This window comes from Drosophila gunungcola, unplaced genomic scaffold (assembly GCF_025200985.1).
Source record: "Drosophila gunungcola strain Sukarami unplaced genomic scaffold, Dgunungcola_SK_2 000078F, whole genome shotgun sequence".
Classification (NCBI taxonomy): Eukaryota; Metazoa; Arthropoda; class Insecta; order Diptera; family Drosophilidae; genus Drosophila; species Drosophila gunungcola.
This window is the reverse complement of record NW_026453241.1, coordinates 188947-210206: the sequence shown is the minus strand read 5'-3', so window position 1 is coordinate 210206 and position 21260 is coordinate 188947. Positions and strand designations below refer to the sequence as shown.

Below are 21260 nucleotides of genomic sequence, written 5' to 3'. Positions count from 1 at the left end.
AGTTTTTTGTCCTTTGTTTTGGGTTTATAAAAGCATTTATATCTGAAAAACCTTTTCAACTGCTTGTTTACAAAGCAGCATTCTTTTGTCAGCCAACCGAATTTGAGTGCCCGCTGAGGTTTCACGGAGATTAGCTTTTGAAAGCGAACAAATCATTTCCCACTTTTGTCAGCACTCCAACATATTATTTGGTATTTCTAAAATTTCATATTAACTATCCGATTTAATCTCCATAAAACGGTTCAAAACCATAATATTTCGAAGATTATGTCTATTTCCTTATAGTTTCTTATATGATAAATATAGCTAGTATTTTTTTAAATTCTAAAACTCACTTAACCCCTATCATTAAATTCGAAAATTGGGTCTCAGCGCAAAAAGCTTTTGCGCATGTCGCTCAAAATATTTTCTCAATGTAAGTTAAGCATGTAATGGGTTTCGAAAATAAAAACCAATATGAGAATTTACTCATCTTAGCAAATGCGTCGCAGATCAATCGTATTTTTCTAGAAACTATTTTATTTTTAAACTTTTCGACGGTCTAACTCCAAAAGTAATCAACAAATTGTTGGACCATTTTCAATAAGACAAAATGTACGTCTAACAGAACTAAAAACTTTGATTTATTTAATTTTGACTAATTTCAAATATAAAACCCTAGTTTATTTTTGTAAAAGTTCCGCCAAAAGGTAATACAATTTTTTTCTTTTTTGTTGTTTTGTTGTTTGTCCGAAAAATTCCATAATCAGTTATGATATCTTCTTATTACGCTTATATAAGTTTTCTTTTGCAGCGTTATTATAACAAATGTTTTCTAAAATACTCCAAACGTGTTTTTGCAATTTTGCTAAATTGCTAACCCAAAAAATGTGTTGATATTGTTATTAAAAAGTTGTATTTTAGCTAAAACCTGTTTTATAATTAACATTTTATAGTAACATATTTATTAAAAAAATTTTTAAATATGTGTGGTTAAAATATATATACTAGTAAACTAGTAATTTTTTCATGAGTACTTTAAAAGTAAATACCCCATTTAAATATTGTGGGCAGAATAAAAGGTAAAAGTTTATTTTGTGTAAATAAATTGGTTATCGATAAGCACTCATATCTGCGTTATATTTAAATAACCCAGAAAACAATTTCGATTTACTCATTTTTTCGTTACATTCAAATATTGGCACGCTGTATCTTTTCCGCGGTCACACTCGTTTTTCAGTTCGCAAAGGGAAATAAACACGCGCGCTCCGTTGTTTACGATTGAAAGATATAGAGGAATATATATATCGCCGGGGAATAAATATTTCGGTTCTTGTAAAAAATATTTATGTTGAGATTTGAGCTATTTTTCGCCTAAAAAATTTTTTCTTGGAATTTTTTGAAGTTTTGCTTGAAAAAAAGGAAAAACAACGGAAATAGTTAATAACAAAGTGCGTGAGCTTTTTTTATTATTATTATTTCTTGTGCGTGTATGAGTGTTGTGATTTTTAGTGTGTGTGTATGTTGTGAATCACAATTGCAATTGTGGTTGTGTAGGTCAAGGTGAAGCAGCTGCACCACCGTTAGTTCTCCACCCATTGAGTATGCAGTTTTCAATTGCGAATGCATGCAAATATACATACATATGCAGAAACCCTAAAAAGTCAATATTGCAGTTCGTCCCCTCTCTTTGCACTCCCTCCCTCCCACTCGCACCTTCCCGCGTGAGATAAGCACTAGATAACCGTGTGTGCGTAATTTACAGTTAAACTTAACCCTTAGGCTAGAAAATATTCATATATTAAGTCTTCAATAACAAATGATTCTATAAAATGTACATACTGAAAGGTTTAAATTCCGGAAAGCTTTAATTGCTTAAAAACATTATATTAAATTAAGGAAAGAAAGAGCAAATCACTTAAATAGATTACTAAACCTTATAAACAGTAAAAGTAAATGTTTAAATATATTTTAAATAATTTTTTTTTTGTATTCCAAAATTTTATAAAATCTAATCCTCAGGTAGTGTATTAAATATAATCAACGTTTTTTTTAATGCAGCAATCGCAAGTAGCAACTGCATAGGCAGCCAACTGCAAAAATGAAAATACTTAAAAAAAAATGAATTTAAATCCTGACATCTTGTTAGCTCTTATAAACTATTTTGTACAAATGTAGTAGTAATTTGCAAGGTTGCAACCTTTGCTAAATGCCAATTTAATTAAACCCCCCAGGCGCAGTGTGAATAAACAGTGAAATATTAATGTGGCAACAGTAGCAGCTGGCTACTGGCAACCTGCGACAGCAGCAACTTGCAACTTATAACCTGCAACTTGCAACACAGGCGGCAAAACGGCGTTTCTACCGCAGCGTCGCCTTTTTGGCGGCGGCAATGTGCCACCGGCGGCGACCATGAAGCACCAGCCGCCGCCCCCGCCCCTCCCCCTCAGCCAGCCGCCGGCGATGGGCGGTCCAGCTGCTGGAGGCGTGGCCAGTGCCATCAGCAACATCAACGGCAGCAGAAACAGCATCACAAACAACAACAACATCATCGAGGCGGTTAAATGCCGTCCACCCATTTACCCCAAACGTAAGTAAATCCTTTCTCAAGGGTGCGAAAATACAAAACAACAGTTTTTATGGGTTTAAAGGGTTGATCGAACTGTTTACAAAGGGCTCAAAATATTTGCAGCCTTTCAATACTTTTATTAGTATTTGTTTTCAAGTTTTACAATTTTCGAATCTACCTACAAACTTGTATGCTCTTATTATTCATTATTCTGTTCTTATCAATCCGCGGCTTTAAAAATTCCGTTTTGATAAATATTAAAATTTTTTAAATGTTTTAACTGTGGTAGCATAACCTAAATATGATTGTTTTTTAGTGGTGTCAACCTTTTTATCATTTTGTATTTATTGTAAAGATCCTTTCCATTTTAAAAACTTGTTCTTCTTTTAACGCTTGTTTGGTTTTCTTACCTTTCTTATTTTTGTTGCATTCTTTTTTTGAGTATATATTTTAATTGATCACTAAAGTTTACGCTTTAGCGTTATCTTTAGTGTTTCATTATTAAATAACCCAACCAAAGCATAGGTTATCGGAAATGATAATACCAAGAATGACTTCCCAAGATAATTAGATAGAAGGTTGTCGAGAAACTCTTTTGCGATCAATTATTGCTAGATAAAATAAATACAAGTAGTTATCTCTAGCTTTTAAACTTTACATAATAACAAAAAAAATAATAGTAAACAAAATAATTGAGAAATATAGAAAAGTACTACACTAAACTTTAAATAAATAATATATATATATATATATATATATATTTTATACATATATTATTATAAGAAGAATAGTTTACAAAATTGTACATCAGTATACGAATGTTTAAAAACTACAAGTTAGTGGCACTTTAGGAAGTATAAAGTATAGGATGATGTTACCATAAAGTTTAAAAACTGATTTACTTCGTGCAAACTTCGATGATTTCAATTCGAGTGTAGGTTCTCCGCGGGCCAATTGCCCTCGGCTGGATCGATCTTATCTGGGATCTGGGATCTCGATTGGCTTCCCCATTACGTGGCGCACTCCACTGCTTTTCCGCCGACAAGAAAATTGGCTGGCCAACTATTTACCGATTTTCCGATGGCTTGGAAAGTCGACGGCGGCTTCCTTTCCTTTTTTGCCCGCTTTGTTTTGTTTTGGCTTCGCTTTCGCCGTGGCTTTTATTTTTTTGTATTTTCTTGGCTCTTGCTTTTGGACTGGGAGTTGCGACTGCCGTTTTTGGTAGGCGTAGACTTTGTATTTTTTTTTTTTTTGCCCCCTTCTCTATGTTTTCAATTTTTTTTCTTCTTATTTTTGGTTTTGTGTAGTTTGCAGTTGGCCGCACCCAATACCAATTGCAGATCGGTCTAGGCCTTGATGTCTTTTGGTCTTGGCCATTTGGCATTGGCCTTAACTTGGTGGCAACGTGACCGCAGCTAACGGTACTCCTGGTTGACATGTCGTTAGTGTCCGATGAGCATTTGTGTCTCCGATATCAGGGTACGCCTCAACCAAGCGGCCCACATAATTCTATACTCTTGCGAGGGGTTTCAGTCCCACAGCTACACTTATAGAAATGTTATTCTAAATATTGGAAAATCGCCATATATTTACCTAAAACACTGGCCTATTGAGAAAAACATGCATTGAAATTATGGCATTTGGATCATTTTTTTTTTGCAACAACAAGAAATTTTTTTATTGTTGGTCAATTGACTAAGTTGTGATTAAAAATTCGTATTCAAAAAACTCTAGCAGGTGTACCTCTACATATCAACTGGTCCAAAAGTCGCTGTGTTTAAATAACTATTGCAGCAATACATGAAAAAACATTTAATAAAACTCAACAAATTCGCATTAAATATTAAATAACTAAAAAAATAAAAAAAATAAAAATATTTTGATAAATTTAATTACTTGTTTCGCTTCATACAATTATAGATTTTCATTGCACAAATATAATTATTATAAATGAGTGCAATACAACTGTACGATTGGATTATTAGTACCTACGCAAAAAAACACAAATTGTTGTGTGTATAGTCATTGGCAAGCCCATGTTTACACTCAGATACCTAGAATCAAACGTGATAAGATAAACAATACTTAGCGAGGGCAATTGGCGTTTATATATATTGTACTGAGCTCAACTAAAGTGCTATTTTTATATTATTAGTTGGTTTTACAATGTTTTCTGGTGAATTATAAAAAAGCTAACTTTATCGAAGAACATCAACTCAAACGATTTTATTAACATAGCGAGTAAATCTTTATTAGTTAGGTAAATTCTGTGTTTTTTAAATGTTCTCTCATTACATAAAATTGGTTTATTACTACCACTTCTGTATGATAAATCGAAAAATAATTTATAACGTATTAAAATCGAATTAAAAATTGTGAATTTCATAATTACAACTAACATTGGTTTCTGGGAGTTCCCTGTATTTCCAGCAACACTGCCCATATGGAGTTCAATTAGTTGATGCATCGGGAAAATATCACGCTCATCGATTGTCTAAGTTTAGTCTTCCATTTCCATTGTGCCTTTTCCTATGCATTCACTCCCAAGATGCAGTTTCCACTTTTTAGGCTTTCATTCGTTAGTTCCAATTAAAAATGCTGCAGTTTAGCGTTTAAAAACTCATTAAGAGCGAACTTCATTGTTATGGCAAATGAATTCATATGTTCCTGCTGTCTCCATCTCCACTACTGTGGTTGTGTCGTTCCCTTCAAAATGTCTGCTATATGTTCTATATGTTTGCTATGCATTGTTTAAATGTGGGGGCGTTTACATGCAGTGCTACAGCTGCAGGCAAGACACAAGCACTGGAGAAATTTAAATATATAGTTAAATATAGTATATATAAAAAAAAATTTTCATATTATAAGTCAAAGTTTAAATTTTGAAAAATGTGCTACTTACTATTATAAAATAGCTTAGTAGATTGAAAAAAAAAATTCTTTATAAACCAACTCGAAAAATAATAGAATCAAGCTGTTAAATTAATAAAAAAAACTTTATAATTGAATTAAATTATGCAGAATAGTTCGCCGTTTGATTTATAAAATGTTTTCAAGCTTTCAGCTTTTTTTTTTGTCCGCATCAGTATATAGCGCACAGTGGGAGTGGAATTTACATGGCAATTAGGGAAATCAGTGCATAAAGCTGTCAAATGCCCGGTTCTCCAAAAAGGGGTTAAATGGGGGGGGGGGTGGAGCTGCAATGGCACAGATTTGTATGTTTTCGGTTATATGTACACGTAATATAAATAGAATGCGTAAATCAAGCAAGGTGCATTTCGGCGGGAATGAACCCAAAAATGGTGGGGTGTCAAACGCGGGGCAGATCCATTTCAAAGATCAAAGTTGCAGCCTGACACCGAAAGTCCATTAACAACTACTATAAAGCTATAAGTATGAATAAAAAATTAATACATAAATATTAAAAATAAATTATAACAGGTTTTATATCCTAAAGATTGTTTCAGTTTTTAAATATATGTATTTTTAAAAATATTTAAATTTGTTTTTTTTTAAGGTTAGTTTTCTTGAAGAATTTTAAATTAAGTATGATGTCTTAACAAAATTCATCATGAAATTATAGCTACCACAAAATTACAAATATATGTATATGACATTAGATAGTAAAATCTAAATTGCTAGTTCTTTGAATTAATGAAGCAATTGTGTGGCTTTCTGTACGAGTTCATCTAAAATGAACATTTTATCTGCGTGGAAACTGAAGAATTTCGAAATCGAATGGCAGGGAAGATCGAACGGATTGAAAATGGATCTCAGAATGCGAGAAATTCCCTTTAAATGCAGTCAACAGGAGTGGGGGTTGAAAGGTGACAGAGAGGGGGGTCATGGGTGGGGAAATGGGAGGCGGAAACCTGGGCAGCTACTTCAAATGCCGTCAATTGTTTTGAAAGTTTTCAGCATGCCAGAAGCGGAGATGCAGCTATTTATGGAACATTGCAACAAGGCCCTTGGAAGTGTGGACAGCTGTACAGTAAACCCTGGCCAAGATACTTTTTATTTAAATCTTTAAAGAAAAAGTAATATTCAGTATAAAGAGAATTGTCTTATTCAAACTGGTGGTTCCTAAGCTATTAAAATTAAAATTTGTTTTATTAAAGATTTTGTTAGCTTGAAATTTAAATTTTAAATTAATAAATTATACAGACTATATAGTTTTTTTTAGGGAATAGTACATTTCATTAATTGCATGCACATTTTTGTGATATTTGAGCAAGTTTTACTATGGTTCTCCGGCTGGCCCACTGCCTTTTGTTTACTTACCCAAATGCTTTTGAGGCTGGGCCGAAATGAAACCGACTGGGCTGGGCAGGAAAAAGCTGAAAAGTAAGTGGAGAAGAAACCCAATGCCGATGCACGTTCAATGGCTGCAAGGAGAGACCACTTCAAGACCCCAAAGACCCCCTCCTGGTATTCCTATTCCCCAGTCTGGGCACTCGTGCGTTCAACAAGCCACTCGAACTCTGGCGAGAAGAGGGACAAGATGCGTAGAGCTCCAAGAAAATATAACAAGAATGGTGAAAGGTTAGTCGGGGAAGCCAACATTGCAAATACTCTAGACGACCGCCTTGAAAAAATTGTATTTTCCTGACATGTTTTGAATTGAAGACAAATTGTTTGCTTAAAATAATTGACACGTTTTCTTGTTTTGAATATTGCAAAATATTGCTCGTACAGGTAGTTTTTGACTTAAACTCCAGTTTGATGGCAGTACAAACAAATTTGTATATAAATGAATAAAGATTGAGTATTTCATAATTATTTATTTTACACCATTGTAATTTTTCAGTGGCACTTTGAAACATTTTCTGAGTATTTAGTTCGAGTATGAGAATTTCATAAATATTTATTTTACACTATTGCAATGGATTGCAAACCTTTGCCATCGGCATAGGGTATATAAATATACTGGAAGGCAAAAAAAGTAAGCTGCATTTGCAGCAGAACTCGAATTGAACCTAATTGAAATGAAATTGAGATGGGCGAAAAAAGGCTGGGAATATAAAGCGGATGAGTGAGCGACCGAGATTGAAATTGATGTGTCGCCAAGTGTTAAATGGTCTGTCATAAAGCCGATCGAGATCGTATGGCGAGTGCGGCGGAAAATCATTTCCCAGGCCATTTGCCAGCGATTCCGATTCAAACGATAAGTGCTCAAGTGTTTGACACCCATCAACCTATATAATAATTCTCGTGGATATGTTTTTCCCCTCGCGCAGCAATTGATGGAAAATAAAACAACAATACACCCCAGAAAATAACCATTTCTTAATGAGCAAGAATGGTTTGTTAAAAGATTTGTTTAAAATATAAATATAGGTGAACATATAATTTTATCTTAATGATTAAAAAACCATACAAAATATTGGCATTTCTTCAGTTTTACAATAATGGTCTCAAAGAATCAGAATGTAAAAGATGTTGCTATTGGTAATTCTCATCAATAAAAGTTTAATGACAAAAGATTTGATTCAATTTTGTAATAAAATCTACCATTTCTGGTAGCCCTAACTTTTTGAGAACTTTTGGGAGTAAAGAGTATTTTTTTTCTTTGTGTGTACAATATTATAGGGACAGACGCCCGAGCGACCCAGCCATAATGACGATGCCAGCGACAAGTCTAGTCAATGAACCTCATCGAAGAGGGGTAAGCCCCGGGCAAATTGGTGGGGAAAAGATGAAAACTGCAACGCCCACAGAAAAGCTCTTTGGGATAAACAAACGACAATAAGCAGCGGCGATAAAGATCTTCAACGAGAGCAGACACAGAGAGAAAAACTAGGCGGCGGGGGGAACGAACTATCAGATTTACAGAATTGAGACCTCAGATTTAGTCAGGCGTGTGGGAGGGTTGGAAAATGGAAAATGGAAAATGGACAATGATGGGGGGCTGGAGTGACATAGTGGGTGTCATAGTGGGCGTTTTCACTTCTCGACTGACGGAACAGATAAAGCAGGTGGAGAATGGATGTTGAAAGTTGTTGGAACTCTTCGTTCTTCTCAATAAAACCTCCATTTTACTGTGCTACTCCCACATAAATAAATTATTAAAGCAAATACAAGTAACAGGTGAATAGAAAAGATGAGGTATTGTGAAATTGGTGTCTTAATAGCTTTTTATAAGTTTTATATTTCATTCAATGTTTCGGAATCATTGTGTTTATGCCAATTGATTTTCTCATGTTACAACATTAAAATGGTACAACGGTCTATCCCAAATAAACAGCTATACCTAAGGTAAAAAGTCGTTTAAAACCCCTAATTAATTTAAATGTGAGCTCTGAAACCCATATTATTCACTATATACATTTTTTCTCTGTGCATTCTGCATCTCACCCTTTAGAACTCGCATACCCCTCTTTTGTTTACACAAGCCAATCTTCGAGTCGGGCCAAGTCATTGCGCTCATTAGCCTTCCTTGTGGTCTGGGCCCGATTTCGCACATTTATCCGACAGATAAAGATATGGCCACACAAACAGCGATCCGGCGAGATAACTGTATCTACGCCCTAAGACTCAAAAACAAATATCTTGCCATCACGATAAGCGGTATAAGTTCATCCAGTGTTTACACGCGATTTGCAATAATTGAACAAAGTGTACGCAAAATATTTTAAGCCAAACGGTTTGAAAGAAGGGGTAAAAAGTGGTGCTTTTCGGTTAATTCCTGTCTTACTTGCTTTCTTTCGATACATTCCCATGGAGATTTACGTGCCAAGGGGTTTAGTTTAGGACGGTTATTCTGTTTTATTATTGTATGGCTCAATATTGTGTGCTTGTTTGATTTACCAATATTATATAACATATAAAATATCACTTCATTAGGCTTAAAAAAATGTCTGACTTGGGAAAATTACTTTTTTTCCTTTTTCTTACCATATAACATTAACATAATTAAACTCGATCTAACAAATAAAATGGTTAGAAAATAATATTAAAATTAATATTTTGTATCACCAATTTGGATTTGTCCTAGAAAGTGCAATGCCGTCTTAAGGTTTGGAGGGGTTGGACTGTGTCCCTTCAGGAAGGAGTGCATTCCAGTTCCCCTTGGCCTTGCCAGCTGAAGGAGTTCCGAACTCGATTAAAATCGAAACGTGAGCGGGAACAATGAGCTGACTGTCTCCCCGCTGAGTGACACCCTTAGAAAATCTGAAGGGGTGGGTGGCTCACCGATCCGTGGGGGTGGACCCTCAACCAGTGCTACCATATCTCAGGCAGCGGGCAGGGCAGTTACCCAAAGTGCATAAGGGGTAGAAATTTAAAATGTATGTGAAATAATGCAAGAAATCGAGCAGCGGGCTGGGGAAACCGTAAATGTTTGCCAAATGGGATATTTAAACCCATATGTAGACCCCTCAGGTATGGAATTCAAAGAAATTAAATGTTCGTTTAATGACATACAAACTAACATATTAATGTGAACAATATAATGACATTTTTTTTTTTTGTATTAAGATCGCAAATTAAATATTAACTTTTGCTTGTTATTTTTTTAAAATAAAATTCAAAAATTATTGACTTGGAAAATTATTCTAAAACTAGAAACATATTGGGGAAATCAGTATTTCCCGCGACTATCTGGCAACTCGGTGCCGCGACCGTTTGACCAAAAAGCGCCGTAACATCTGGCCCACTTTTTTCGGGCTTCCGCTAGTTTGAGCCAGGTTCTCGAGCGCAAGCGCCGAGAGAACGTGAATTAGAGGGTGATAGTACGGGGAAAGTTGCATTTCAGTGTTGCCACTTCATGTAACATCCTTGAAAAAGGACAGAGAGAGGGGTGGCAAAAGGACGGGAGGAAGAGAGAGCGCACGAGAGACCATTAAATTTGGATGGTTTTAGGGCAGCTCGCTCGCCAGTTGCAGCTCCACCACAATACAATAAAGTGTTCATTAAACTCGGGGATTTATTTTTTCAACGACCAAACAAACAAATAACAAACAACAACTGACTCTAACATAACTGAAAACGACGGCCAAACAATCGAGTCCAACTATGTGGCAAATTTGCTGATAAATACAAAAAACAGCCAACAAACAGGAAGACACTGTGAAAACCCGGAAGGCAGAAAAAGTGGCCAGGCTTGGGCCAATTACGTTTTAAGTAGGCGTTCCGTATACACACGAAACTCGACGGGAAAGGGAGGTGGGAGGACCAGAGACCAGAGACCTGACACCAGAGACCAGGACCCACCAGCAGCAGGAACATGTGTAAGGATCCAGGGGCCGCACATAAGGGGATTCCCCGCCCCTATTTGTTCTGTTCCGTTCTGTTCTGTCACTTCTGCACTCTGTCAGCGCTCCACTCGAAAGCCATTGCAGCATTTCATTTGCCTAATGAGACGACGATGAAGTCGCTCAAGAACCAAGCTTCAAGCTTGAAGACCCAAGTGCAAGGTCCTTTAGTCGATTAGCCCGTTTTACGTTTCCCCACTCTACACTTTACAAACGGATGAAAATCTGAGATAAAGGAGACCAATTGATTAGCATATAACAATAATTGCAAACACTCTTTCGCCACCATCTGCTAAAGTTTCAGTTTTACGTTAAAGATTTAATCATTGAATCGTTATCTAAGATTTTATACGAGCTCATCTCAATAACTTTTTTCTTATAAATTGTAAATAATATAATCTTCAATAATATATTATATGATTTTTGTGATTTATTGATTTGTAGGCAATCTTTTTTTTTATCTTAAGTTAGTAAAATATACATACTCTTTTTAAAATTAAAATTACAATTAACGAAATTATTCTCAAGCCAAATTTGTAAATACTTTGTAAGCTTAGAAAATGTCATACATTTTGTTTATAATAATTCGGCATGTAACTTAACGACTGAGCTTAAATATTTGATCATAGAATTGTTATCTAAGAATTGTTATCAAAAGGCCTAACAAAATACTTTCTCAATTGTTGGTGGTGTATTTATTAGAAAATAATTTTAATAGAAATTAGTGAAAGTAATCATTAAACCACACAATAATTTTCTAATTTATAAGGTACCCTTTTTTTTTAAATTGCCGAAAGCGTTTTGAAAAAAGAAGGTGTCATAAATTAGTTAGTATAAATTGGAAAAAAATTAACACTTACAAGCTTGTACTAACATAATTGTACATATTTTTCGCCACAGCTAAAACGCCGTCGTTCGACAAGGATCGGGATTATATCGGCTTCGCCACCCTTCCAGAGCAAGTGCACCGGAAGTCGGTGAAGCGGGGCTTCGAGTTCACCCTGATGGTGGTCGGCGAGTCCGGGCTGGGCAAGTCCACCCTGATCAACAGCCTCTTCCTGGGCGATCTCTACAAGAACCGACAGATGCCCAATGTGGAGGAGCGGATCGAGAAGACGACGAAGGTGGAGAAGAAGACGATGGACATCGAGGAGCGGGGCGTGCGGCTCCGGCTGACGGTGGTGGACACCCCGGGATTCGGGGATGCCATCAACTGCGAGGACAGCTGGCGCGTGTGCACCCAGTACATCGACGAGCAGTTCCGCCAGTACTTCACCGACGAGAGCGGACTCAATCGACGCAACATCCAGGACAACCGGGTGCACTGCTGCCTCTACTTCGTCCCGCCATGGGGCCACAGGTGAGCGGTACTCCAAATTCACCACGCATAACTATTATTATGGCAAGGAATAATTGTTAAATGGTATAGCGTTAGATATATTTATTAAATAACAAATATGTATATATAGGCATTTATATTATTAATCATTTTTCTCAATTTTATACCGCTTTAAATATAAATACATTTTAAAGCCAAAGTAAATACAAAAAGCGTTCTAAAAAACCCATTTGAGCAACTATTTATGCGTAATATTAAGAGATAAACTTGACTCTTGAGTAATATTGCCAAATAATGAATGTGATAAGAACACTTTTTATCTTTTAAACAACATTTTTTTTCGTGAACTGGTAGACTAATATTATTTATTCTACACCCAAAAAAAATTAAAGTTTAGTTTTAATAAGTTTGTCTTGAAAATAAAATACAGAATAATAAGTATTTATTCAATACTAAATAAAATAACCACTAAACTTTTTAGTTTCATTGCTAAACCACATAAGTTTTATTTCGATACTTTCCTGGTATTAATTTAATTATTGAGAAATTGTTAATAGCCCATAGTTTAAAATTCAGGTAACAATAGTTTAGTTTCTATGACAATTTTTTTTTTGGGCGTACGTATATTTAAAGATATTGGTTTTTTGGGTTTTCAACTAGGAAAAAACAATAAACAATAGAATAACTGAATCATTGTTATACGAGCTTTGTAAGCTTATAACGAAATGTTAATATATTGAATAATATTTTAAATACATATGTACTTGTAATATTCTGGTTTAAGATATACGTTGCTCTATAAAACGTGTTTATGTATTTTCGAATTAAAATATCTCATTGACGAAATGGTTACCTTTCAGCCTGCGACAGATGGACCTGGACCTGATCCGGCGGCTGCACCGCAAGGTGAACATCGTGCTGGTGATCGGCAAGGCCGACTGTCTCAACAAACAGGAGGTGCGCAAGCTGAAGGAGCGCATCCTGCAGGACCTGGAGGACAACCACATTCAGCTGTACCAGTTCCCCGAGTGCGATTCCGACGAGGACGACGACTTCAAGCAGCAGGACCGCGAGCTGAAGGCTTCCATCCCGTTCGCCGTGGTCGGCAGCAACACCATCTTGGAGGTGGCCGGCAAGAAGGTCCGCGGTCGTCAGTATCCGTGGGGCGTGGTCAACGTGGAGGACCCGGAGCACAGCGACTTCATCAAGCTGCGCACCTTCTTGATATCCACGCACATGCAGGACCTCAAGGACACCACGCAGGTGGGTTTAGTCGGGATCTTGCCATGTGCATTGTTTTTGGAATTTTTGCATTGTATCAAGTGCTAAATGTTATTCATCTAAATATTCATAAATTAAAAATTTGGTACAATGTTGTGTAGGAGTTCTGCTTTTTTACAAAGTTTACATTTCTTAGAACTTACAAAGTTTTTATAAGAAATGAATTTTTTTTTTTTGTATATATATTTGTTTTATTTTAATATTTCGACGAGACAAGACTGGGTGTGCTAATTTAGCTACGTTCTTTTTAAGAATCATTACAGTTCATCAAATGCAAGACTTAACGATGTCCAGATTATTTCTTTGATTTTTACCGAATTTTTTAAAGTTTAAAAATATTTGAAATAATGTTGCAGAAGTTCTAATTTTATATATTTTATATAGACTTATTTTATTTGAATATTCATGCGAGACAAGCCTGGGGCCTATAAGCTAGTTAAATATTTTTTAGAATCTACAATTTATTAAATAATGTAAGACTATTCAACTATTGAGATTTGTTAATTTAAAATTTAAAAATTTTTTTTCAGGACGTGCACTACGAGAACTTCCGGGCCCAGTGCATTTCGCAGATTTCGCAGCACGCGCTGCGCGAGCGCGGCAAGTTGAAGCGGGACTCGATCAGCTCGACCAACGGATTCGACGCCGCCATCTCGGAGACGGACAGGCTGCTCCTGCAGAAGGACGAGGAGATACGGAGGATGCAGGACATGCTCACCCAGATGCAGGAGAAGCTCAAACAGACCCATCTCATGGAGATGAAGAAGAACGACAGCGTGATCGACGTCTAGGGAACGTGTTCAATTTTGCACCGCGATATATGCATCTACCTAATATGTAGGACCTTAATGGTGACCCAGAGACATCCTGGAGCAGCTGCAACCAAATCGACTTTGTTAATAAGCTAGCACAGACTTTTAAAAACCGCCTCCTTGAACTGAACCATAAAAAAAACTCATTGCATCCCAAAATTAAGACAACGACTCCACAAAGCACAAAGAAATCCGACACCAACTTTTGACATCACAAGCCTTTTTCAATTTTGTAGCCAAAGTAACGATTTCTTTAAGGATTAACGATTTAATGGAACACATCTATCTTGAGGAATTTAGCTATTGATCAATACGATTACGATATTATACCAAAGTTTAAGGAGTTTCAAAAACTTAACGCAAGTAAATTGTTAACGGAAAGATCAACAAACCACAGAGGCACATAGAAGTATCGTTACTGAGAAAGACATAGACAGAACCCAATATGGTTTTATTTATTTTATTATTCCTTTTGATTTCTTATCGATTTTTTTTGTTTTTAAAGAGCAAACTGGGAAGAACCGAATTATGAGCAGTTTTGCCTTAGTTATGTGTAAAGAACTTATACCATTTACATTGTAAGAATATATCAGATTGGACGATATATATTTGTATATATATATATAAACATATATATATATATACATATATTTGCAGGACAAACCGATGGAGGTTTTGGCACTGAATTTCCATGAATCGACTTTCAGCGAGTTCCAATTATTTATGCTAATTACGTATTATCAGATATATGTATCTATGAACAAAACCTATTTTGTTAAAACGAATTGTTAATGAATTTATTTTAAATTAATCGATTAAGCCTTCACGCAACAACCATAATATTTAAATGAAATTATAGTCGAAAAATTATATATAAACATAGCGATTGCTAAAAATCGATTTCAAATAAAGATAAAAACAACGTATTTGCTTTTTGTCTGGCAATACTTTTTTGATGGGAACCTGTAAGGAAATTTTTAGATCCATCAAACTGAAAAAAATTTCTACCAGTTGTTGAAAATGTATTTCTATTTAAATTATTAAAATTTGATCTATAAAAGATATACAAAGTGTCAGGTAATTGAGAAATTTGAAATACTAATCAATAAAATTAATCTATAGATGACTAAATTATAATTTTATTAAAAATTGTAGTTAAGATCTTCCTTGATATTTAATTAATTGATAAATTTAAATAACTTTAAGAAACATAAAAGCGAGTGATCAATATATCGGATGAAAATATCATCTCTAGAACGATAGAGCTGATCGATAAGATATCGATTAGAAGGCCCGAGTTTGTTTTGTTTATATTTGTTCAAATTATTTTGAAATTTGCAAGATTAAGGCAAGTTATTTATTATTACTAAATATATAGTGATGGACTTGGATCTGTCCCGTGCTGATATCATAGAACAGCTCAAAAAGGTGACTTCTTAATAGAACGTTAGTGTTTTACCTTGTACCAAAAACCATTGCTATTTACGTTACAGAGGGAGATCTACCTCCCAAATGTGGAAAAGATGCCGCCTGGGCAGCTGGAGGAGATCTACCGGGGATTCGTGGTGCCGCGACCCAGAAGAGAGCGGGATCGCTCCAATCCCATTTCGAATGCCATGGACATGGAACAGCTGACGCAGCGCATCAAGTCGGTGGCCATGGTGGGGCAGAAACGACCACACCCAGCGAGCCCCAGCGATGATGCTGCCAAGCAAATCAAGATGGACCTGTGGTGACCCCATTGCGGGCGGGAATGTGATAAGACCACCATCAACATGCCATACCCACTGATCAGTAGACAAACGATCGTCCAGCGAGATGCACCTGCTCCTCCTCCTCCTCTGTGTTCCAGTGGCTCTGGGCGAGGTGCTGCCCCTGCAGCCAGATTTGGACAACATTCAGGTTTGTTCAAAAACGAAATGATATCCTATGGAGTAATTGGATCAGAAGATCATCTCTATAATATTTCGGTTTGTTGATAATCCAAATGAGCTCATTGTACAAAGGCTCAAATTGCTTAATCTCTATATTTCCAATCATATCTTACAATCTATATGTAATCTATATATGTATAATATTAAGGTTTCTTTACAAGCCCAAAGACTTATTATATTGTCTTTTTATAGATCAATTGAACTTTGGACTCTAGAAACTAATATACATATATACATTATTTGGTAAATCGAATCCATAGATGATCTGTAATATATATCCAAATGAGATCATATCGTATGACATCAAAAGCTCAACAAGCTATCTCTATAATATGCAGTATTGTTTATAAACCAAATCAAATCATAGCATTCTATCAATATGTAATCTATATATAATATAAAGGTTTCCTTATAAACCAAAAAACATATTATATTATCTTTTTATAGATCAATTGAACTTTGGACTCTAGAAGCTAATATATATAAATGCTTATTAACATTATTTGGAGTAATCAAATTCATAGATAATCTTTAATATATTCTGGTTTGTTTATAATCCAAATGAGATTTATAAATCTGTATAATTTTCAGTCTTTTTTAGAAACCTAAATAAATCATACAATCAACGCGTAGTCTTCATAATATTTCGGCTTATTATAATGCCAAAATACATATTAAATGATAAAATAAGATCAATTGAACTTTGTACTATCGAAACGTATATAAGTGAACTTTAAATTTTGCCTTTTAGTTGACCTTACGGCGGAGCGCCAATCGCGGGGACAAGCTTCAGGTGTTCCAGAGCATCTGGGGCGCCATCCGCTCCGACTTCGCCACCGACACGGACAAGGTGAAGGGCCTGTACAGCCAGCTGGGCACCTTCATCCGCGACGAGATGCAGTGCACCAGTGGGGCCACGGGTCGCTCCGCCTGTGAACTGCAGCAGGAGGTGCGGCGCCACCTGAGGAGCCTCATGTCGCAGCGCCTGGCCAATCTGCTGAACGCCGAGGAGAGCATCCAGACCTACGGCATGTATGTGGCGGCCAGTGTGGAGCCAGCCCTGGTCCGGGATGTCCTGGTAAACGCCATCGAGGATGTGTACTTCTATCGGCCGCCGGACAAGCTGGTCCAGCAGCTGGAGAAACTGTTTGCGGATCGCGATGAGGTGAGCTTCAGGATGATGATCGAGGCGCAGCTGACCCTGTTCTGGCGGTACCAGGCCATGCAGGACAGCAGCGAGTCGTTCCTCTTCAACATGGCCCATATGGTCAGCAAGATAAGGACCCATCACATGTACGCCAGCGTGGATGCAGGCCTCCAGAGGCGGCTGGAGGCGCTGGCTAGGAGTCTGCCACCTGTGCTGGGCCTGCTCTTCAATCCGGTGGGCTTCTGCCTGCTGAGTCGCTCCGATCGCGAGTACATATACACCACCATAACGGACGAGTGGAACTACGGGCTGAACGGCAGACAGGTCTTCGCCTGGCACGAGCAGAACTACACCGACTCCGCGGGCCTGATACGCGCCTTTGTCCAGGAGCAGCACTCCACTCCGGTGTTCACGCTGCGCGGCGAGCTTTTCAAATGGTACTATTACGTGGACCCCACCGAGGGCAATCGACTGGGAGCCCTGCGGTCCGGCAGTCCCAGTTCGTCGACCAGTTTCTGGTCCATCGCCTACGTGGAGGACGCCCTCATCTTCCGGCAGCGTGACCTCACGCTGTGTGCCGCCGAAAAGCACGACAAGGAGCGCCGACTGGTGAAGATGCTGCCTGGACAAATGCACATGCCTCCATCGGAGGCTTGCCAATGGCTGCCGATCGAATGTGCTCCTCCAAAATAAGCGGGATGGATGTACTTTAACGCTATGGACTTTTATTTGGTTTTCAGAGGTGTTTAATAAATACTATTAATAAATTGGTAATATTTAATATATTTCCAATTTTTAAATTGCGATTCTAAGCCAGAAATGACCGTATTTTCTAGATATTTATTTAGTTTTTCAGAGTTAATAAAATTACTATATTCGTAAAATGAAAAGCTAATTTTGTTGTTTCTGCTAATCAACTTCACTTGTCTGTAATGCGACCTTTTCATTAGAAATTTGATTCATGTTTGAGATCGACCGGTAGCATAAAACAAAGTTCGCATTACCATTTGATGTTAATTACAACTTTTAACTAATAACTATATACCTATAGAGGGGAAAAAAGTTAAGAAACATAGATTTAAATCTTTTTAATTAATAATAATAATTGTATTTACTTTCCCGGACTTATTATTAATTATGTGTTTCAGATCGATGCTGAGACAGCAGGTTGTACGCAGTTTTGACTGAGAAAACGTCACCATTTTTCCCCAACTTGTTAGCATAAATAGATAAAGAGTAATCAATATTTTCTAAAACTCCATGGTCAAATTCTTTTGATTTAACTCAAAATATTAATAATTATAATCAGTGCTTGCAAAACTAGAGAAAAAATTGGTTAAGCCGGACCTCTAAAAGCCTCCGTTGAAATTTGTTTATTAAATTTTTAAATAAATTTGTACCCCTAACTGAACTTAGAAATAAACGGCTATACCTTGGTATTGTTTTTCCTTGCTGTTAATAAAAATCAGAGCCATGAAAGATAAGAAATTGTTTGGTAATGGAAATAAATACACATGGATCATATAACATTTATGTTTTCGATTTATTCCTAACCAGTCACAAGAAAAGTTCACAAATAAGTACAAAAAAACGAAATCAAATAAAAATGGAGTGGAACTATAACTTCAGTCTCAAGAAAAGTACACAAAAAAGTACAAAAAATGTAATCAAATATTAATGGAGTGGAACTATAACTTCAGTTTCAAGAAACATAAAATAAATGAATTCAAAATGAAATAAGGGTGGGAAGTTTGAAAACGGTTGCGAAATATACACACGGGGATGGTTTGAGCTTAGCCTAATGAGTTTTTGGTTTGGTTGGTGGGGTGCATCAACGGATGGGCGTCTGCATTCTATTCGGGTAAATCATCCTTGATCTTCTTGTTTTACGACTTCCTTCAAGTGCGATGCTGGGAATGCGGCAGTGGTATGTTGACCCGGTGTCGCGAAGGACTACTTAAACGGAATCTTCCCGACGGACGATAGTACATGCTGCACTGCAGAAACTCCTCGGGATCCTCCTGCGGCGCCGCCTCCATGGACTCCTCAATGGCTCGCGAGTAGTCCTCGATCTCCTCGTCATCCAGATGCGGTGCACCATTGGCGAATGTGGCAAAGCGCATGGGATTGCGCAGGTTGCTGATCACTTTCCATTGCTTGCACTCCGGACTGTTGACGAATTTCCTTAGCTCTGCTAGGGACTTCGAGGTCTCCTCCGCCGACTGCTGGTAGTACTCCTCCTGAGTTAGAAGCCGCCTCTTCGGCGGAAAGCGGCGCCGGTACATGATCTTGGCTTGACGAACCCACGCCCTGGGGAAGTAGTGGGCCACGAAGGCCACTACCATTAGAAAGACCAAGGCGCTCGTGTGCCAACTGCAAAAGTACACCAGGACACCGCCCATCGCCTGCAGCACCCACATGATGATATTTTGGGAGCGCGGATTCTTTGGCGGGCCAATTCGATAGCAAATCTGGTTGTTACAAAAAATTAAAGAAATTGATAAGTATAAACAAATATGGATTTGGTGACTTCATAATCTTAATACTCTGTTTTTACTATTAAAAATAAAAAATTAAAATATTGAGCAAGAAAAAATGTTAGTAATAGTTTTAAGGTAAGCCTGTTTAAATAAGTTTGTATCTCCCATTCAACGTGACAAGCGCTATAAATATAAGCGTAAACTGGTTGCGCTGCTATATTAAGTAAAAGATCATAAAATACTCACCAGGAACGAAATCAGTCCGGTGACCACCAGATACCACACGACGTGGTCGCGGTAGGTGAGCAGGATCAGTCGCAAGTTGTCCGCCAGCTGCTTGAGGACATAGAAGCCAATAGTCCAGCCGCCGATGAGGACGCCGTACATCATGGGTCGCCGCGGAAAGAGCTTGGCGGCCAGGTAGATGACCACCAGCAGGGAGGCGCAGATGCCCAAGAGGACCCCGGCCAGATAGTAGAACACACTGTTCTTCGCCAGCCGCCGGGCGCTCCAGAAGGTCAGGAGGCCCAGTGAGAACTGGACAAATCGCCACAGATCCAACTGAATGGTGTTCAGAACGACAATGTACGGTTGTCGGGAGGAGATCCCGATGCATTGCTGGTCAAATGGCGAGAGCTGGAGACGCTGACGCTTCTGGGAAAACAGGGTGATGCTGAAGAGCGATTGCTGCTCGTTGTAGTGCTCCAGTACCTCCTCCGGCGTCCTGCCCCCATACTGGGCATAGTCCTCGCTGGCGATCGTCAGCACGAATTCCACCGTCTCGAAGAGATTCAGAACTGAGTAGCGCTTGCCCGGATAGCAGTACGTCCGCAGTGTCTTCGATCCGTAGGCGTTCTCCGTGACATTTATGGACGTGCCCGGCGTCAGAAAAGCCGTGTCCGAGGAAGCCGGACTCTCTGATGAGCACATCACGGCCACTGCCAGCAGACAAAGTACCGTCCACTGCATTTTTACACGATCTATGGGGACGTATCTTAGCATTTACTTCACCCTGTGAAATCACAAAAACACTCACCTTTTAACTGATGATTTGTTTATTATTATTTGCACAATCCAAAACGCCGGCGGCGATAGCGATAGGAACGCCGACGGCACAAGCGATAACTGCGCTACTATCGATAGCTGATACTTTCTGGCTTGTAAGCACTGCTGTCAGGTGTTCGTTTTACTACAGTTTTTACTGCTTAAGGCAAACAAGAGCGGAAATTTATTTCGAATGCAAAGAACACTATTATTACTTACCATAAGCACATTTTTGAAATACATAATTTGAACCTTTGATATTAAACTTATAGGCTTGGTATTTATGCTACCAAAATTGCTTCCAAAAAAAACAAGTATCATATAAATAAAAAAATGCGCACAAAAATTTTGGGCCATTATTTTTATAAAAGTTTCTTGTTTTGGGAGCAGTTTTGGTAGCCTGTATACCAAGTCATACATTAT

The 21260-nt window shown here is 37.7% G+C and overlaps 4 protein-coding genes across 6 annotated transcripts; 3 read left to right on the top strand and 1 right to left on the bottom strand.

Moving 5' to 3' along the window:
• The first annotated feature begins 1210 nt into the window (after nucleotides 1–1210).
• Nucleotides 1211–15158, top strand: LOC128264796 (septin-2). 3 transcript variants are annotated; one of them, XM_053000469.1, is made up of 5 exons: nucleotides 1211–1430; nucleotides 2214–2569; nucleotides 11701–12160; nucleotides 13000–13402; nucleotides 13951–15158. In XM_053000469.1, exons 2-5 carry the CDS (start codon nucleotides 2392–2394, stop codon nucleotides 14209–14211), a joined length of 1302 nt encoding a protein of 433 aa, XP_052856429.1. In that variant the 5' UTR covers nucleotides 1211–1430; nucleotides 2214–2391; the 3' UTR covers nucleotides 14212–15158. The 3 variants fall into 3 exon arrangements, with proteins under 3 accessions (XP_052856429.1, XP_052856430.1, XP_052856431.1); XM_053000470.1 differs by lacking the exon at nucleotides 1211–1430 and adding an exon at nucleotides 1452–1581; XM_053000471.1 differs by lacking the exons at nucleotides 1211–1430; nucleotides 2214–2569 and adding an exon at nucleotides 10387–10776.
• A 361-nt stretch (nucleotides 15159–15519) lies between these two features.
• LOC128264799 (uncharacterized) lies at nucleotides 15520–15968 on the top strand. The gene is made up of 2 exons (XM_053000474.1): nucleotides 15520–15660; nucleotides 15726–15968. Exons 1-2 carry the CDS (start codon nucleotides 15613–15615, stop codon nucleotides 15966–15968), a joined length of 291 nt encoding a protein of 96 aa, XP_052856434.1. The 5' UTR covers nucleotides 15520–15612.
• A 25-nt stretch (nucleotides 15969–15993) lies between these two features.
• Nucleotides 15994–18080, top strand: LOC128264798 (uncharacterized). The gene is made up of 2 exons (XM_053000473.1): nucleotides 15994–16134; nucleotides 16918–18080. Exons 1-2 carry the CDS (start codon nucleotides 16051–16053, stop codon nucleotides 18004–18006), a joined length of 1173 nt encoding a protein of 390 aa, XP_052856433.1. The 5' UTR covers nucleotides 15994–16050; the 3' UTR covers nucleotides 18007–18080.
• Nucleotides 18081–18218: 138 nt separating this feature from the next.
• Nucleotides 18219–20994, bottom strand: LOC128264797 (nuclear envelope integral membrane protein). The gene is made up of 3 exons (XM_053000472.1): nucleotides 20830–20994; nucleotides 20040–20773; nucleotides 18219–19784 (listed from the first exon to the last, which is right to left on the bottom strand). The coding sequence occupies exons 2-3, from the start codon at nucleotides 20760–20762 to the stop codon at nucleotides 19212–19214; spliced, it is 1296 nt and encodes a 431-aa protein (XP_052856432.1). The 5' UTR covers nucleotides 20763–20773; nucleotides 20830–20994; the 3' UTR covers nucleotides 18219–19211.
• Nucleotides 20995–21260: the final 266 nt, after the last annotated feature.